This window comes from Lithobates pipiens, unplaced genomic scaffold (assembly GCF_037356315.1).
Source record: "Lithobates pipiens isolate NorthernLeopardFrog02 unplaced genomic scaffold, aLitPip1_a1.2 Scaffold_28, whole genome shotgun sequence".
Taxonomy (NCBI): Eukaryota; Metazoa; Chordata; class Amphibia; order Anura; family Ranidae; genus Lithobates; species Lithobates pipiens.
The window spans coordinates 225,709,193-225,724,088 of NW_027507789.1; the positions used below are offsets into that span (position 1 = coordinate 225,709,193).

Consider the following 14,896-nt stretch of genomic DNA (forward strand, 5'->3'; position numbering starts at 1 on the left):
CCTTTCCGCAAGTGCCCCGCTGCCTGCTGGGAAACACACAGATCCCAGAGGCAGCGGGGACCGTCCTTATTGCGCAGCGCGATTCGCGCATGCGCAGTAGGGAACCGGGAAATGAAGCCGAAAGGCTCCATTTCCTGATTCCCATACCCAAGATGGCGGCGGCAGCACCCCGACAGACGATCTAGAGATCGGCTTCGGGTGTCGACATCGCGGGCGCGCTGGGCGGGTAAGTGTCACTATTTTAAAAGTCAGCAGCTGCAGTATTTGTAGCTGCTGGCTTTTAAAAAAAAAAAAAAAAACGTGGAGTCCCGGCGGACTCCCGCTTTAATGGGCAAAACTGTTTTTATGAATGTTTAAGTTATATTACTGTTTTGTATAATATGAATAAAATTATATTATTTTATCTATTTCTTTGTTAATTTTGTGATCTGATACCCTGAAAGTCCCAGGGGTTGGTGATTCCCCAGCCCCTTTTTTGGCCCCCCACTTTCTCTCCTATATATTGAATCAATCGCATGTCACTAGCAACGATTAATCAAAAAGCCAAACAATATAACGACAGTTCATCCTAATTGTAGTCCTTTCCATTCCGCCCGTAAGAACCCGAAAGTGCTCCGTCATATCTGCCCCATTGTCTGATGTGCTGGCAATGTTTAACGATGGATCATACAGGAAATAAAAAGAAAGCAATACTGAAAAAAAAAAAATTTTTATTTTATTTTACGATATCCATGTACAACCATACTCAACAATAACAAAAAATAAATAAAGATGGTACAGAAATGTATATTATTTATTGTTAAAGGTATTCGAGTGGCTGCTCTGGTGTCCCTGCTATCTAGCAAACAAGGACACAATGTATAGAGATGTATAGAGATGTATAGAGATGTATAGAGATGTATAGAGATGTATTTAGGTAATAAAATTGACAGTTTACAAAATAGATACAAAAATATATAGAAATTGTTTCTTCACATGTTTGCCCTCCATAAAAAAACACCCACAAATGTATTTCTTTTAAACATTTGTGTGCCCCCTCCTCTTCCCTAAAAAAAAAAAAAAAAACCTTCATGACTTTTATAAATGTAGAGAAACTAAATATAAGAAATATAAACACTTTCGCTACTCTTTATAAAAAATAAAAAAATTGCCTAGCCATGCACCCAGCAAATTTACACGAACGCTCATTCCATGTAAAGTGGGCAGAAACGAATGCCCTTTTGGCTATTTTCTCTCTTCGTAACCAATGTTCTTTTATTGTGGCAAGCAGTTCAATACCGCAATATGGCCAATAGATGGAGCTAAAATTTGCAACAAGAGATACACCGAAACAATTCTAGCCACTTCAGCCTCAGGAAGGTTTTACCCCCGCCCCCCGCCCCTTCCTTACCCGGCCATTTTTTGCGATACGGCACCGTGCTGTTTCAACTAACAATTGCGCGGCCGCGTGACGTTGTATCCAAATAAAAACAAACAAAAAAACTATTTTGAAAAAAAAAAAAAACAATGTTTTTTACTTTCTGCTATAAAACATCCAAAAAAAAAGTAAAAAAAATCTAATATCTAATAATAAATAAAATTGATGTCCTTTTTTCCCCCCATAAATAGAACTTTTTTTTTTTTGGTGGCATTTGATCACTTCTGCGGTTTTTATTTTTTTTTGTGCTATAAACAAAAAAACTATTTTGAAAAAAAACAATGTTTTTTACTTTCTGCTATAAAACATCCAAAAAAAAAAAGTAAAAAAAATCTAATATCTAATAATAAATAAAATTGATGTCCTTTTTTCCCCCCATAAATAGAACTTTTTTTTTTTTGGTGGCATTTGATCACTTCTGCGGTTTTTATTTTTTTTTGTGCTATAAACAAAAAAACTATTTTGAAAAAAAACAATGTTTTTTACTTTCTGCTATAAAACATCCAAAAAAAAAAAAGTAAAAAAAATCTAATATCTAATAATAAATAAAATTGATGTCCTTTTTTCCCCCCCATAAATAGAGCTTTTTTTCTTTTTCTTGGTGGCATTTGATCACTTCTGCAGTTTTTATTTTTTTTTGTGCTATAAACAAAAAAACTATTTTGAAAAAAAAACAATGTTTTTTACTTTCTGCTATAAAACATCCAAAAAAAAGTAAAAAAAAAATCTAATATCTAATAATAAATAAAATTGATGTCCTTTTTCCCCCCCATAAATAGAGCTTTTTTTTTGGTGGCATTTGATCACTTCTGCGGTTTTTATTTTTTTTGTGCTATAAACAAAAAAACTATTTTGAAAAAAAAAAATGTTTTTTACTTTCTGCTATAAAACATCCAAAAAAAAAAGTAAAAAAAATCTAATATCTAATAATAAATAAAATTGATGTCCTTTTTTCCCCCCCATAAATAGAGCTTTTTTTTTTTTTTTGGTGGCATTTGATCACTTCTGCGGTTTTTATTTTTTTTTGTGCTATAAACAAAAAAACTATTTTGAAAAAAAAAAAAAACAATGTTTTTTACTTTCTGCTATAAAACATCCAAAAAAAAAGTAAAAAAAAAAAAATCAAATTTCTTCTTCAGTTTTGGCCAATATGTATTCTGTTAGCTATTTTTTGTTAAAAAAAAAAAAAAAAAATCCCAATAAGCGTAAAGTGATTGGTTTGCACAAAAGTTATAGTGTCTAGAAACTATGGGATAGATTTATGGACTTTTTATTTATTTTACTAGTAATGGCGGCGATCAGCGATTTTTAGCCGGACAGCGACATTGCGGCGGACAAATCGGACACCAAGTGACACTTTTTGGGGACCACTGACACCAATAGTGATCAGTGCTAAAAAAAAAAAGCACTGTCACTGTACTAATGACACTGGCAAGAAAGGGGTTAACATCAGGGTCAATCAAAGGGTCAAATGTGTTCCCTGGGAGTGCTTTCTAATTGTGTGGGGGAGGTGCTTTGACTGGGGGGGGGGGAGACGGAGATCCATGTTCTTGCTTAGCAGAAACACAAGAGCTCCATCTTCCCCTCTGACAGAACTGTAATCTGCCTTGTTTACATAGGCAGACCGCCGTTCTGTCTGCCTCGGCAGCAACCCTCTCCAATCTCAGCAGGAGCGGGTCCCCAGCGGTGCACACGCCCCAGACGTGATGAAATAAATCACTTACAGGTACGTGATTTTGCGCTTTGCCGCAGTATATGTATGTGGGGCGGTCCTTAAGCGACTAGACAACACTGGAGGGAATTAGCAGATAAATGTAACCAATGGTAATGGTGATAGATAAATTTAACCACTGGTTACATTTATTTGCTGTTTCCCTCTAGCATTCTCTAGAATTGTTTCATTGTATCTCTTGTTACAAAAGACGTATGTACTCCCAATGCTGCTCAGCTCCATCTAGTGGTCATAATGCGTTATTTTTCTACTGCCCATAAAAAAAGAACATTCGTTCAGGTAAGAAAAGAGCCCAAAGAACATTTGTTTTTGCCCAATTCACATAGAATGAATGTACATGCAAATTTGCTGGATGAATATCAATGTGAATTTTTTTTTTTAAAACACAGCTCAAATTTCTACAAAATAGTTCTGTTAGATTTTAAAAGAAAGTTACTCTGCATAGTAATGCAGCACCTCTTCCTCCTCCCCCCCCCCCCCTCTGTGGTTACATAGTCACATGATATGATGATATGTCAGTATATACTGTATACAGGCAGATATAATGGTTAGTCTTCCTTCTATGGAATACTAAAGGAGGCCTCCGACACTTGTCATGCATCCCTCGCTGGTCAGGTGACTTGATTTCGGCTTCCCCCACAATATCCATCTCAGTGCAACTTCTAAGGCAGAAGGTTCAGCCGCACACACAAGGCACATAATTATAATAATAGTATTATAGACAAGGTTATATCTCTTCACTCCTCAGGTGTTTCCATCGGAATGAGGAATCCAAGTGGAAATCTTCCTTCTCCTGTTCTTTGGCCAACTCGAGGAAGACCTGTCAGTAATCAAACAACAAAGACTAAGTACCTTCTTACCACACCTTACATTCATGAACATGGCCAGGAAAATCAAGAAAGTTAGTAAAGATAATGATTTTGTTTGTTTTTCCTTGCCCCTTCTGTCACCTGAGACCCTTTCTGTAAATGTTACAGCATAAGCAAGTCTACATAACAAAATAAATCACATCAAGAAAGTAGGGATTTTATCACCATGTTTGTCAGTGTTCATTGGATATCAGTGCCGTTACCTGCTCCAGGGTGGACTGGGAGAAGCTGTACTCCTCAATGTTATACGTTTGTTTAGCTGTTTAAAGAAAATACACAAATGTCAGTGACCTTCGTACCGTCCTGTGAGGACCTTCACATTCATCTTCAGCTCCATTACCAGCTGTATAATCTTACCATTCTCCAAGTGTAGGAAGGCCTGAGACAGAGACTGGACGTTATCCATTGGGATCTTATAGACCAACAAGGAGGAGAACCTGTGGGGTAAAGACCAACATTCAATGGAAACATCCAAACACTAAACCCAACAAGTCTATAAAGTAAAAGGTCATCCAAGGAGAACCTGCGGGGTAAATACCGACATTCATCACTAAACCCAACAAGTCTATAAAGTAAAAGGTCATCCAAGGAGAACCTGCAAAGTAAAGACCGACATTCAATGGAAACATCCCATCACTAAACCCAGAAAGTCTATAAATTAAAGGTCAACCAAGGAGAACCTGCGGGGTAAATACCAACATTCAATGGAAACATCCAATCACTAAAACCAACACATCTAAAAAGTAACGGTCATCCAATGAGAACCTGCGAGATATAGACCGTCATTCAATGGAAACATCCAATCACTAAACCCAACAAGTCTATAAAGTAAAGGTCATCCAAGGAGAACCTGTGGGGTAAAGACCGACATCCAATCACTAAACCCAACAAGTCCATAAAGTAAAGGTCATCCATTTACCATTCATCATGTGATGAGTGATACTTGTTGGGATTAATGATTGGATGTTTCCATAGAATGTTGGTCTTTACCCTGCAGGTTCTCCTTGGATGACATTTACTTTATGGACTTGTTGGGTTTAGTGATGAATGTCAGTCTTTACAACACGGGTTCTCCTTGGATGAACTTTACTTAATAGACTTGTTGGGTTTAGTGTCATATCCCAAGATCTAAGAATCTGTCATCTAAGTGATATGTTAACACTGAGGATCGACCATTAAAGGGGACCCGAGAATCGGTCAATAATTAGGTTAGAAGGATCAATCTTTACTGGAGGTCTTGGAATATTGCCCAGATTTAGCTACTCTACCTGTCCTGCCTGGCTGCTTGCGGGAAGAGGCGGAGGACCTCCTGGTCAATCACATCAACCTGCTGGGTGTCCTTCAGTTTGATCTCTAGGAGGTAACCTTTACCAAATTTGCTCTTCAGATGTTGGATGGATCCGATACACCTGGGGGAGAAATGCTGTGTGGGTGTATATGCAGAAGCAAAACATATTTTTTGTTCTTGATAGAGTAAGGAAGGGTTAGACCTTCAACTGAGTTTTTATCATGAACTGTGTACTTGATGAGGAGATTCACCCCTCCATTTGTGCTGATGACCCTTCTCATCACTGCAGAAAGTAAGAGGATACCCAAAATATTACTGTTGTATGATGAGAGTTAATCTTTTGATGGTGACAACTGTCTAGAAGGGGAATCCCTCTCGTTTTGTTGGGATTTCTTCCCAAATCCTGTTGAATCTCCAAAACAAGGAGTGAAGGGAAATCTCACCCGCAAAACACAGAACAAAAAACAAAACCTGATAGGGACTTTAACCCTACACTACAAAAAAAAAAGTTTTGGGTTTACATACACTTTAACCCATTCCAAACGAAGAAGAAGTAAGGGGTACCCAGAAATTGTTACAATGTTTCCATTAAAAAAAAAAGTGCCCTGCCAATGGTTTTCTCAACTTTTACATGAAAGTAATGATTCTAAATGCTAACAATGGGATCAGAAAATTGTTATATTCTGCTATTACCTTTGCTGTGTTGGTTTAGCTTCCTTTATTAAACAATTCAAAATCTTCTTGATGTTAAAATATAAAACGTCTTTATTTGGCCGCAATAGGGAAAATTTTCCAATGACTCGTGTCTGCAGAGAGTTCTCCATCTCCAACCTCTGTCATACCACATAGGCGTGATGACATCGGTACGTCTACCTCCGTACGTGCGTTTCGTCATATACTAACGTCTCTGGGAGACAACGTCAGTATACGACAAAATGTACGTACGGAGGTTGAAGTGCTGATGTCATCGCGCCTATCTAGTGGACCGGTGTTCGCAAGCTGTTTTCTCTCTGATGATTATTTCTACATTTCTGTAAGTGCAATTTTATACTATTTTTACACTACGGAGAGTCTTCTTGCTTTTTTGGGTAATGCTTGATCCACCCTCCTGGTTGCTGATGCTCGAGTCTCCCCAGACATTTTTGGTGTCTTGTTCCATTTTCTTTCCCCGGATAGAGGCCCTGGCTGGGTGATTTAGCTGCAGGCTTATCAAATCTTTTGGTAAGCGTCCCTTCTATGTGGTGGAGGTGCACTGTCTTCAAGAGGTGTATTTCACAAGAACCTACACTGATGTGTTTTTTTTTATGGACCATTGATTAGATTTTCACAATTATTGTGTGTTTTAGTTCACTTTCACTGCTGGGATTAGTTTTTTTTGGTCTCTTTTATTCGTTTATTTAGTTATAGCGCTGTCACATTGAATTCCATTATCTGTATTTGTGTGTATCTCATCATTTTGACAGCTGCATTATTATTTTTTGTTGTTGTTTACGTTTAGCGTGGTAATTTTTACATTTTTATCTTCTGAATCTGTCATACCGGAGATAAGTAATCTGCATTACATTATCCTTCCTTATGTCTCTACCATGATGTTTTTGAGCAGTGGCGTAACTAGAACCTTCAGGGCCCCGATGCAAGAAACCATGAAGGGCCCCCCTGAACCCCAGCCAGGGCCCTTCCCTCCAATTCCGGCGGTGGAACTCCAGGGCATGGTCACAGGTATGACCTTTGTGAGCCCTGTAGTTCCACCACTGGTATCAGTAGTTTTTTTTTAATTATTTTATTTTTTATTTTTAGGTGCCCCATTGGGGGACTGTCCCTAGGCAGGATGGGGTCCCCGTCCCCAGAAGAGATGAGGTCCTTTTCTCCAGGGCAGATGAAGTTACTGCCCCCAGGTGAGAAGGGTTCCCTGTCCCCAGGGGGAGGTGGGGGTCCCTGTTCCCAGGGGGAGATGGAGGGGGTATGTAATGGTGTGTGGGGGATGGGGTCCTCTCACTCACCATGACCAAGCTGTAGGCCGCACACTCATCCATGTTGGCCTGGGCTTCATCCAGTGTGCTGGACGGGTGATCAGCATATCTACCAGAAAGACCTTTCATCATCTGTTTATGACAGGGGTGAAGAGGGGCTGGCAGACAAGCCTGCAGTGTCCTCCGGGGGGCTCTCATAGGGCTGAACTGCATCTGTGTGCTTAAAGTTTGTTTATCCGGGAGAAGTATGCAGTGCAGTGTGGGCCAGACTCTGGGTGGGCAGGACTCTGGCTGGGGAGAACAGACATCGGACTGAGCAGCAATGCATGGAGCAGGCGAGGGGTACTCTGAGGAGCCGGCTGAGGACACAGGTCATGGGGGGAATGCACAACTAAAGAGCAGCCAGTGCGATAGTCGAGCATGGAGCTCTGCTAGTCACCCTCCACCTCCAGCCACCCATGTGCATGGTGCACTGGTACCCCTTGCTGCCTATGCTACTGCCGGCCATATGTAGAGGGGGCTGCATGGGCCCCCTGCATCACAGGGCCCGGTTGCAGTCGCGACTGCTGCACCCTCTATAGTTACGCCCCTGTTTTTTGAGATTTATGTGGTAGGGTTCCCCCATAACACAGATATACGGGATCAATGTCCTACAGACCATACATGGAAGAAATCCTGACTTCCTCTGTGTATTCCTGGCTTCCTAAAATGTTTCCCCCCCGACTCAGTCCTGGCATCATTCCTTCTCACCTGAGTTTTCCGGACACCATGATTGCCACGCGGTCGCACACAGCCTCGGCCTCCTCCATATAGTGTGTGGTCAGGATGGCGCCCCTTTCCCTGTTCTTGAAGGCCGCTCGGATGGCTCTCCTTGAACACACAAGAAAAAGCCTAAGGTGTCATACTTTTGTATATAAACCTCCAAGTATAGTGCATGTGTTGTAGGATTTAAAACCAATAATATAAATGGAGGAGACAAATGTTTCTACAACATCAAGCTGAAGGGCACTAGTGCTAAAACTACACATTCAGTCCTTAGGGAGGAGCCGAGGGGCGGGAGCATGGATCAGTGCATGCCGTGGTTGCCCCCGAAGGGTGGTACGGAGGTGGTCTTGAAAGGGGGAAAAAACCCCGCCAGGCAGCAGCAATTAAACCAATTTTTGACTATGAGAGAACAAATGAACATGAATGAAATCTGGCCTTGTTGCGTCCAGAGAAGATCGCTGAAACGGTTAGGCTCTTGCAATGTGTCACTATAGGAAGCGAGGTCTATATGAATAAAATAAGCAAGGTATTAGCTCCTTATTCAACTTGTGACAAGACTCACCAAAGCCTTTGTTGTCCTTTTGGGTCCAGACCAGTGGAAGGTTCGTCCAGGAGAACGATGGTGGGATTACCCAACATGCTGATGGCAAAACACACCTAAAGAACAACAGAGATCTAAAAGGACAATTCTGGCTTCTACTATGTTGGCTAAAACAACACAAAATTGGCAACATTATTGATACTTAATGTTTATGATAACTGTATGAGTTTTTGAGGTGGATTCCCGAACAGCGATCCATTTTTGCAATTGTTAGGAATATGACCATTCTAACTTCCATGCCTCCACCCATGATCCATGATCTAAAGCAGGGATCTCCAAACTATGGCCCTCCAGCTGTTGTGGAATTACATGTCCCATGAGGCATTATAAAACTGACATTCACAGACATGACTGGGCATGATGGGAATTGTAGTTCCTTAACAACTGGAGGGCCGTAGTTTGGAGAATCCTGATCTAAAGTCTTTATCCAGCAGAACATAGCTTAGCTACTCTCAGTTATGTTACATGTGCAGAATAGTTACAGATATTAACAAAGGTGATAAAAAAAATAGATTTATGGACATGCTGGATGAAGACAGATGACCCAGGAACCAAGAAGTGTTTAACTTCCATTATTATATATATTATGGACACCTACATTAACAACTATCATAAAATTACTGATGAGCTACTGGACTGGTAGCTTTATAAAAGCCTCTCTAACAGGGCTGAACTGGGACATAAATTTGGCCCTGGACTTCATCCAGACCGGCCCACTTACATTTTGAGTGTCCCATCAGCACCCCCTTACAACAGAGTGTCCCATCATCACCCCTTATATCAGAGTGTCCCATCACCAGCCCCCTTACGTCAGAGTGTCCCATCACCAGCCCCCTTACATCAGAGTGTCCCATGAGCAGCCCCCTTACGTCAGAGTGTCCCATGAGCAGCCCCCTTACGTCACAGTCTCCCATGAGCACCCCCTTACATCAGAGTGTCCCATCACCAGCCCCCTTACATCAGAGTGTCCCATGAGCAGCCCCCTTACGTCAGAGTGTCCCATGAGCAGCCCCCTTACGTCAGAGTGTCCCATGAGCAGCCCCCTTACGTCAGAGTGTCCCATCACCAGCCCCCTTACATCAGAGTGTCCCATGAGCAGCCCCCTTACGTCAGAGTGTCCCATGAGCAGCCCCCTTACGTCACAGTCTCCCATGAGCAGCCCCCTTACGTCAGAGTGTCCCATGAGCAGCCCCCTTACGTCACAGTCTCCCATGAGCACCCCCTTACATCAGAGTGTCCCATCACCAGCCCCCTTACATCAGAGTGTCCCATGAGCAGCCCCCTTACGTCAGAGTGTCCCATGAGCAGCCCCCTTACGTCAGAGTGTCCCATGAGCAGCCCCCTTACGTCAGAGTGTCCCATCACCAGCCCCCTTACATCAGAGTGTCCCATGAGCAGCCCCCTTACGTCAGAGTGTCCCATGAGCAGCCCCCTTACGTCACAGTGTCCCATGAGCAGCCCCCTTACGTCACAGTGTCCCATGAGCAGCCCCCTTACGTCACCATGTCCCATGAGCAGCCCCCTTATGTCAGAGTGTCCCATGAGCAGCCCCCTTACGTCAGAGTGTCCCATCACCAGCCCCCTTACATCAGAGTGTCCCATGAGCAGCCCCCTTACGTCAGAGTGTCCCATGAGCACCCCCTTACATCAGAGTGTCCCATGAGCAGCCCCTTACGTCAGAGTGTCCCATGAGCAGCCCCTTACATCAGAGTGTTCTATCAGCACCCCCTTACATCAGAGTGTCCCATCACCAGCCCCCTTACATCAGAGTGGCCCACTGAGCCATCAGCCCACCTGGAAACTCCCAGTAGTCCCAATGGCCAGTACATGCCTGCCTGGAAGTGTTACACTAATATATTACTTGGGATGATATTCAGGTGACAGATTCACTTTAACCTTTTATTGAAATTAAACAAATCTCTCAGGTATCCTCTCCCTTCCCCCCCAGGTCTGCTTTAACTGCATGCTAAGCGCCCTCCTCAGGAAGCACCACCTCACAGCTCCTGGACTGGTAGCTTTATAAAAGCCTCTCTAATCTGGGCTTTACGACTCCAACTACATTCAAAGGTTTCCAGAGGGCAGACTTGGTGGAAATTGGAAAGGTCCAGCCAATCATTTTACATGACACAGTGAAGTTTGGGTCTATGAGGGTATGGTCTTGGCTAGCTCTGAGGATCCTCTTCAGATATCCTGAGTGTAGTATCCTGGAGTAGATGATCACATCTACTTCATTGATCGTGCTAAGAACAATGTCCAAAAAAATAAAAAACGCACCTTTCTGGAGACCCCGGTTGACAACTTCCCGGCAGGTTTGTTGAGATGGTTCTTCATCTCCAGAGCTTCACTCACCCTGCAGACCAAAGTATGGAGATATAATGAGAAGAACAATCTAGTTAGGATGAACTTGTGAGATTTATTAAGATGTTGAGAGGGAGGTTTACAGGGAAAATGTCTTGAATGTAATGTGTGTACACAGATGGCTTATAAAGGCTAGGTCAGAGCTGAGCTGTTAGTTGCCTTGTAGCGCTGAGGTCTTGGTTTTTGTTCGGACAAGGCCATTGTTTGCATTAGGTTTGCATGTGTTTGTGTGACTTTCCTTTAGGCTCTGTTTTCTCCAACAACCTAAAAGCATAATGGTGAAGCCAACATCACTGTAGGTGGGACTGTTAAGACCAAACAATATTAAGGAGAACAAAGGAAATGGAGTCCTACAACTCCTGGTCTGCATCATGAGGAAAGTTCATTGCATGTTAACTTACCGTTTAATAGCACGGTTTGTGTCCTCTTTATTCATGCCCTTCACAGCGGCGTAGATCTCCAGATGTTCCTTCACGGTGAGGTTGGGCCACAGAGGGTTGTGTTGGGGACAGTAGCCCAATGCTGCAGAGTCTTTAGTCCTATGGGGGTCTCCTGCATTACCCAGCAACACCTGTAGGAGGCAGTCAGTAAAGGTGCCTTAAAAGAATGCCAAGCTGGACATTGGCTCAAAGCCTACCAGTAATGGGGCACATCACAATCATTTTAGGAAATGTGGTTACGTGAATCTATCTGTAAGGACAATAACCTTTTTTTTATTTATTTTTTATAACAATGAATTGTTTAATTACTGGGGTTCTCAGATGTCTTAATGCTTTCTTGCCTGTAGATGAATTTGTGACAGTTGGTAAGATTTTATTGATTGCATTTTGGTGGTGCAGTGTTTTCTGGAAACCATTTTGCCTTGGTCCCGCATAACCACAGTATCACGTACCGGGTCAGAGGCCCGAAATGCTGAGAGGGCTTCCCTTGCGGATGAGTGCAGAGTGTGATCTAGGAAACCTTTTTCATTAGTCCCTCATAACCACAACGGGTGAGATGTCCCTCAAGCACCTCTATACATGAACCCTGAAGACCTCCACTCCATGCCTTCTCACCTGTCCAGCTGATGGTTTCTTCTCTCCTGCCAGAATCAGCACAGATGTGGTCTTACCGGCTCCATTGGGGCCCAGAAGTCCCAGGACTTCACCTTTAAAATAAAAAAAAAAAGAGACAAAACTGATACATTGATATTTAAAATTTTCTGAAAGAAGAACTATCTGCTTTCCTCCAGCAAATCAGATCCCTGCTGCACTGAAAAGAAATGACCTGTGTGTTTAAGGGTTAAAGTACCTCTGTTACGGCAGACTTTAATCTGAAACATCGTGATGTTAAATCATGGAAAAAGAGAACCTATCCTTTATATCTGACACATAGACCGGCACGGTCATGTGGACTCTCTTTTGCTTTCAGTGGGATTAAAATTGGATCATAGACGTCGTTGTGCACATTTCCAACCACACATGGGTGTTTTGGCCACACATTTCCAACCACACATGGGTGTTTTGGCCACACATTTCCAACCACACATGGGCGTTTTGGCCACACATTTCCAACCACACATGGGTGTTTTGGCCACACATTTCCAACCACACATGGGCGTTTTGGCCACACATTTCCAACCACACATGGGCGTTTTGGCCACACATTTCCAACCACACATGGGTGTTTTGGCCACACATTTCCAACCACACATGGGCGTTTTGGCCACACATTTCCAACCACACATGGGCGTTTTGGCCACACATTTCCAACCACACATGGGTGTTTTGGCCACACATTTCCAACCACACATGGGCGTTTTGGCCACACATTTCCAACCACACATGGGTGTTTTGGCCTCACATTTTCTAACCACACATGGGTGTTTTGGCCACACATTTCCAACCATACATGGGTGTTTTGGCCACACATTTCCAACCACACATGGGTGTTTTGGCCGCACATTTCCAACCACAGAGGGGTGTTTTGGCCACACATTTCCAACCACACAGAGGTGTTTTGGCCACACATTTCCAACCACACAGAGGTGTTTTGGCCACACATTTCCAACCACACATGGGTGTTTTGGGCACACATTTCCAACCACACATGGGTGTTTTGGGCACACATTTCCAACCACACATGGGTGTTTTGGGCACACATTTCCAACCACACATGGGTGTTTTGGGCACACATTTCCAACCACACATGGGTGTTTTGGCCACACATTTCCAACCACACAGAGGTGTTTTGGCCACACATTTCCAACCACACATGAGTGTTTTGGCCACACATTTCCAACTACACATGGGTGTTTTGGGCACACATTTCCAACCACACATGGGTGTTTTGGCCACACATTTCCAACCACACATGGGTGTTTTGGCCACATTGGCCACACATTTCCAGCCACACATGGGTGTTTTGGCCACACATTTCCAACTACACATGGGTGTTTTGGCCGCACATTTCCAACCACACATACAGTAGGTGTTTTGGACGCACATTTCCAACCACACATGGGTGTTTTGGCCGCACATTTCCAACCACACCTACATTAGGTGTTTTGGACGCACACTCTCTATGGCCAACATCATTAAAAGAAACAGAAATGAACAGGAACTGACCTTTCTTGACGCAGAACGAGGTGTTTCTGATGGCCGTTCTCTTCTTCTTCTTCCTGAAGCGTCCGCAGACGCCTGACTTCTCCTTAAACTCTTTCCGCAAACTGTCCACAAGGATGGTCGGCCTCTTGAAGGGTAAAAACACAAAGTCAATGTGTGATTTGATTCTGAAGGACATCTGACATTGTCGTGACATTTGTAATTGATACAAAATTTCAAAAATGGGCCAATATAAGAAGAGTCTCGTGTGACTGCTACAAAGTTAGTAAAATCAGTAACTTCTGTTAATATTTTTATCTGCAGCGTTCCACTTCTAGGTCAGGCTGGACCAGCCATTCTCAGCAAGGGTTCCTCCAGAGGTTCCTTGAGTTGTGGCTGACCGACCTCCCATTTGGTGGTGCCGGTATAATTCCAAGACCAACACCACTTGGCAAAACCAACCCTGTAAGGGGGGCATTTCTCCCTCTGATCCCAGAAACATTCATTTAATCAGGGGTTCCCTGAGACCTGGAAACTAATTTGAGGGGTGAAAGGGTTGAGAAAGTTTGCTCCATACAGTGCCCTTTGTAGACTTCTCCTTACATTAACACATTGCTGATAGACGGGGGGTACTCTCTATAATCTCACAAAGTAATGAGCAGAGATGAACTATGACCATTTACTCCTGCTCGCCATCTCCTCTATGGTCATCCAGCAGAGCAGCCACTCCCTCGGCCAGCCTGATTCCAAGTTTCAGATGGTGTGCAGGACATGATGTGACAGTTATCATACAGGTGGGAGTGTAATGTATATTTCTATGGTGGATTTGCATTTAGCAATATATTACCTCCTCCTCCTGATCTGTTGTTTTCAAAGCGTTAACCCTTTCTTTCTCAGCAAGGACCTCCTCATCAGCATCATCTAGCTGCTCGGGATTCTGGGTAAATGGATGTTCTCTCTTGGTGAATCTGAATGAAGAGAGGAAAGAGTCAGATCTGTAGTATGGGACGTGTTAGCAGTGATTTCATATTCCCAATATATAAATGAAAACAACACAACACACTACCTAATAATGTTGCATTGTAATGGGTGTATGAAGCATATACAACATACACGGGAAGTGTATCAGAAATAGACAAAAGCACATGCTAGGTAGAGGACATCACTTACAATGTTACAAAGTGTCGGACGGTGAAATATAGTTTATATGTGAATAGTTACGTTTAACAAATGGTGGAGTACAAAGAGTACACGAGTCTACATAATGCACACAGACCAAGTTCTACGACTATGGACTATACTCAGCATTTGGGG

General features: G+C 42.9%; 1 protein-coding gene across 4 annotated transcripts in view; it reads right to left on the reverse strand.

Annotated features, from left to right (window-relative positions):
- Window positions 1-693: 693 nt before the first annotated feature.
- The window catches only part of LOC143936209 (ABC-type organic anion transporter ABCA8-like), a 125,827-nt gene continuing 111,624 nt past the window's right edge, over window positions 694-14,896 (reverse strand). For all 4 annotated transcript variants that reach the window (XM_077460619.1, XM_077460617.1, XM_077460620.1 and 1 more), the window contains 11 exons: window positions 14,430-14,550; window positions 13,607-13,730; window positions 12,056-12,147; window positions 11,402-11,571; window positions 10,917-10,992; window positions 8,604-8,698; window positions 8,027-8,146; window positions 5,287-5,427; window positions 4,376-4,455; window positions 4,222-4,277; window positions 694-3,969 (listed from right to left, as the gene is read on the reverse strand). In XM_077460619.1, the coding sequence (XP_077316745.1) occupies window positions 3,877-3,969; window positions 4,222-4,277; window positions 4,376-4,455; window positions 5,287-5,427; window positions 8,027-8,146; window positions 8,604-8,698; window positions 10,917-10,992; window positions 11,402-11,571; window positions 12,056-12,147; window positions 13,607-13,730; window positions 14,430-14,550 (1,168 nt within the window). In that variant the 3' untranslated portion in view covers window positions 694-3,876. The remainder of the gene's footprint in view (window positions 3,970-4,221; window positions 4,278-4,375; window positions 4,456-5,286; window positions 5,428-8,026; window positions 8,147-8,603; window positions 8,699-10,916; window positions 10,993-11,401; window positions 11,572-12,055; window positions 12,148-13,606; window positions 13,731-14,429; window positions 14,551-14,896) is intronic.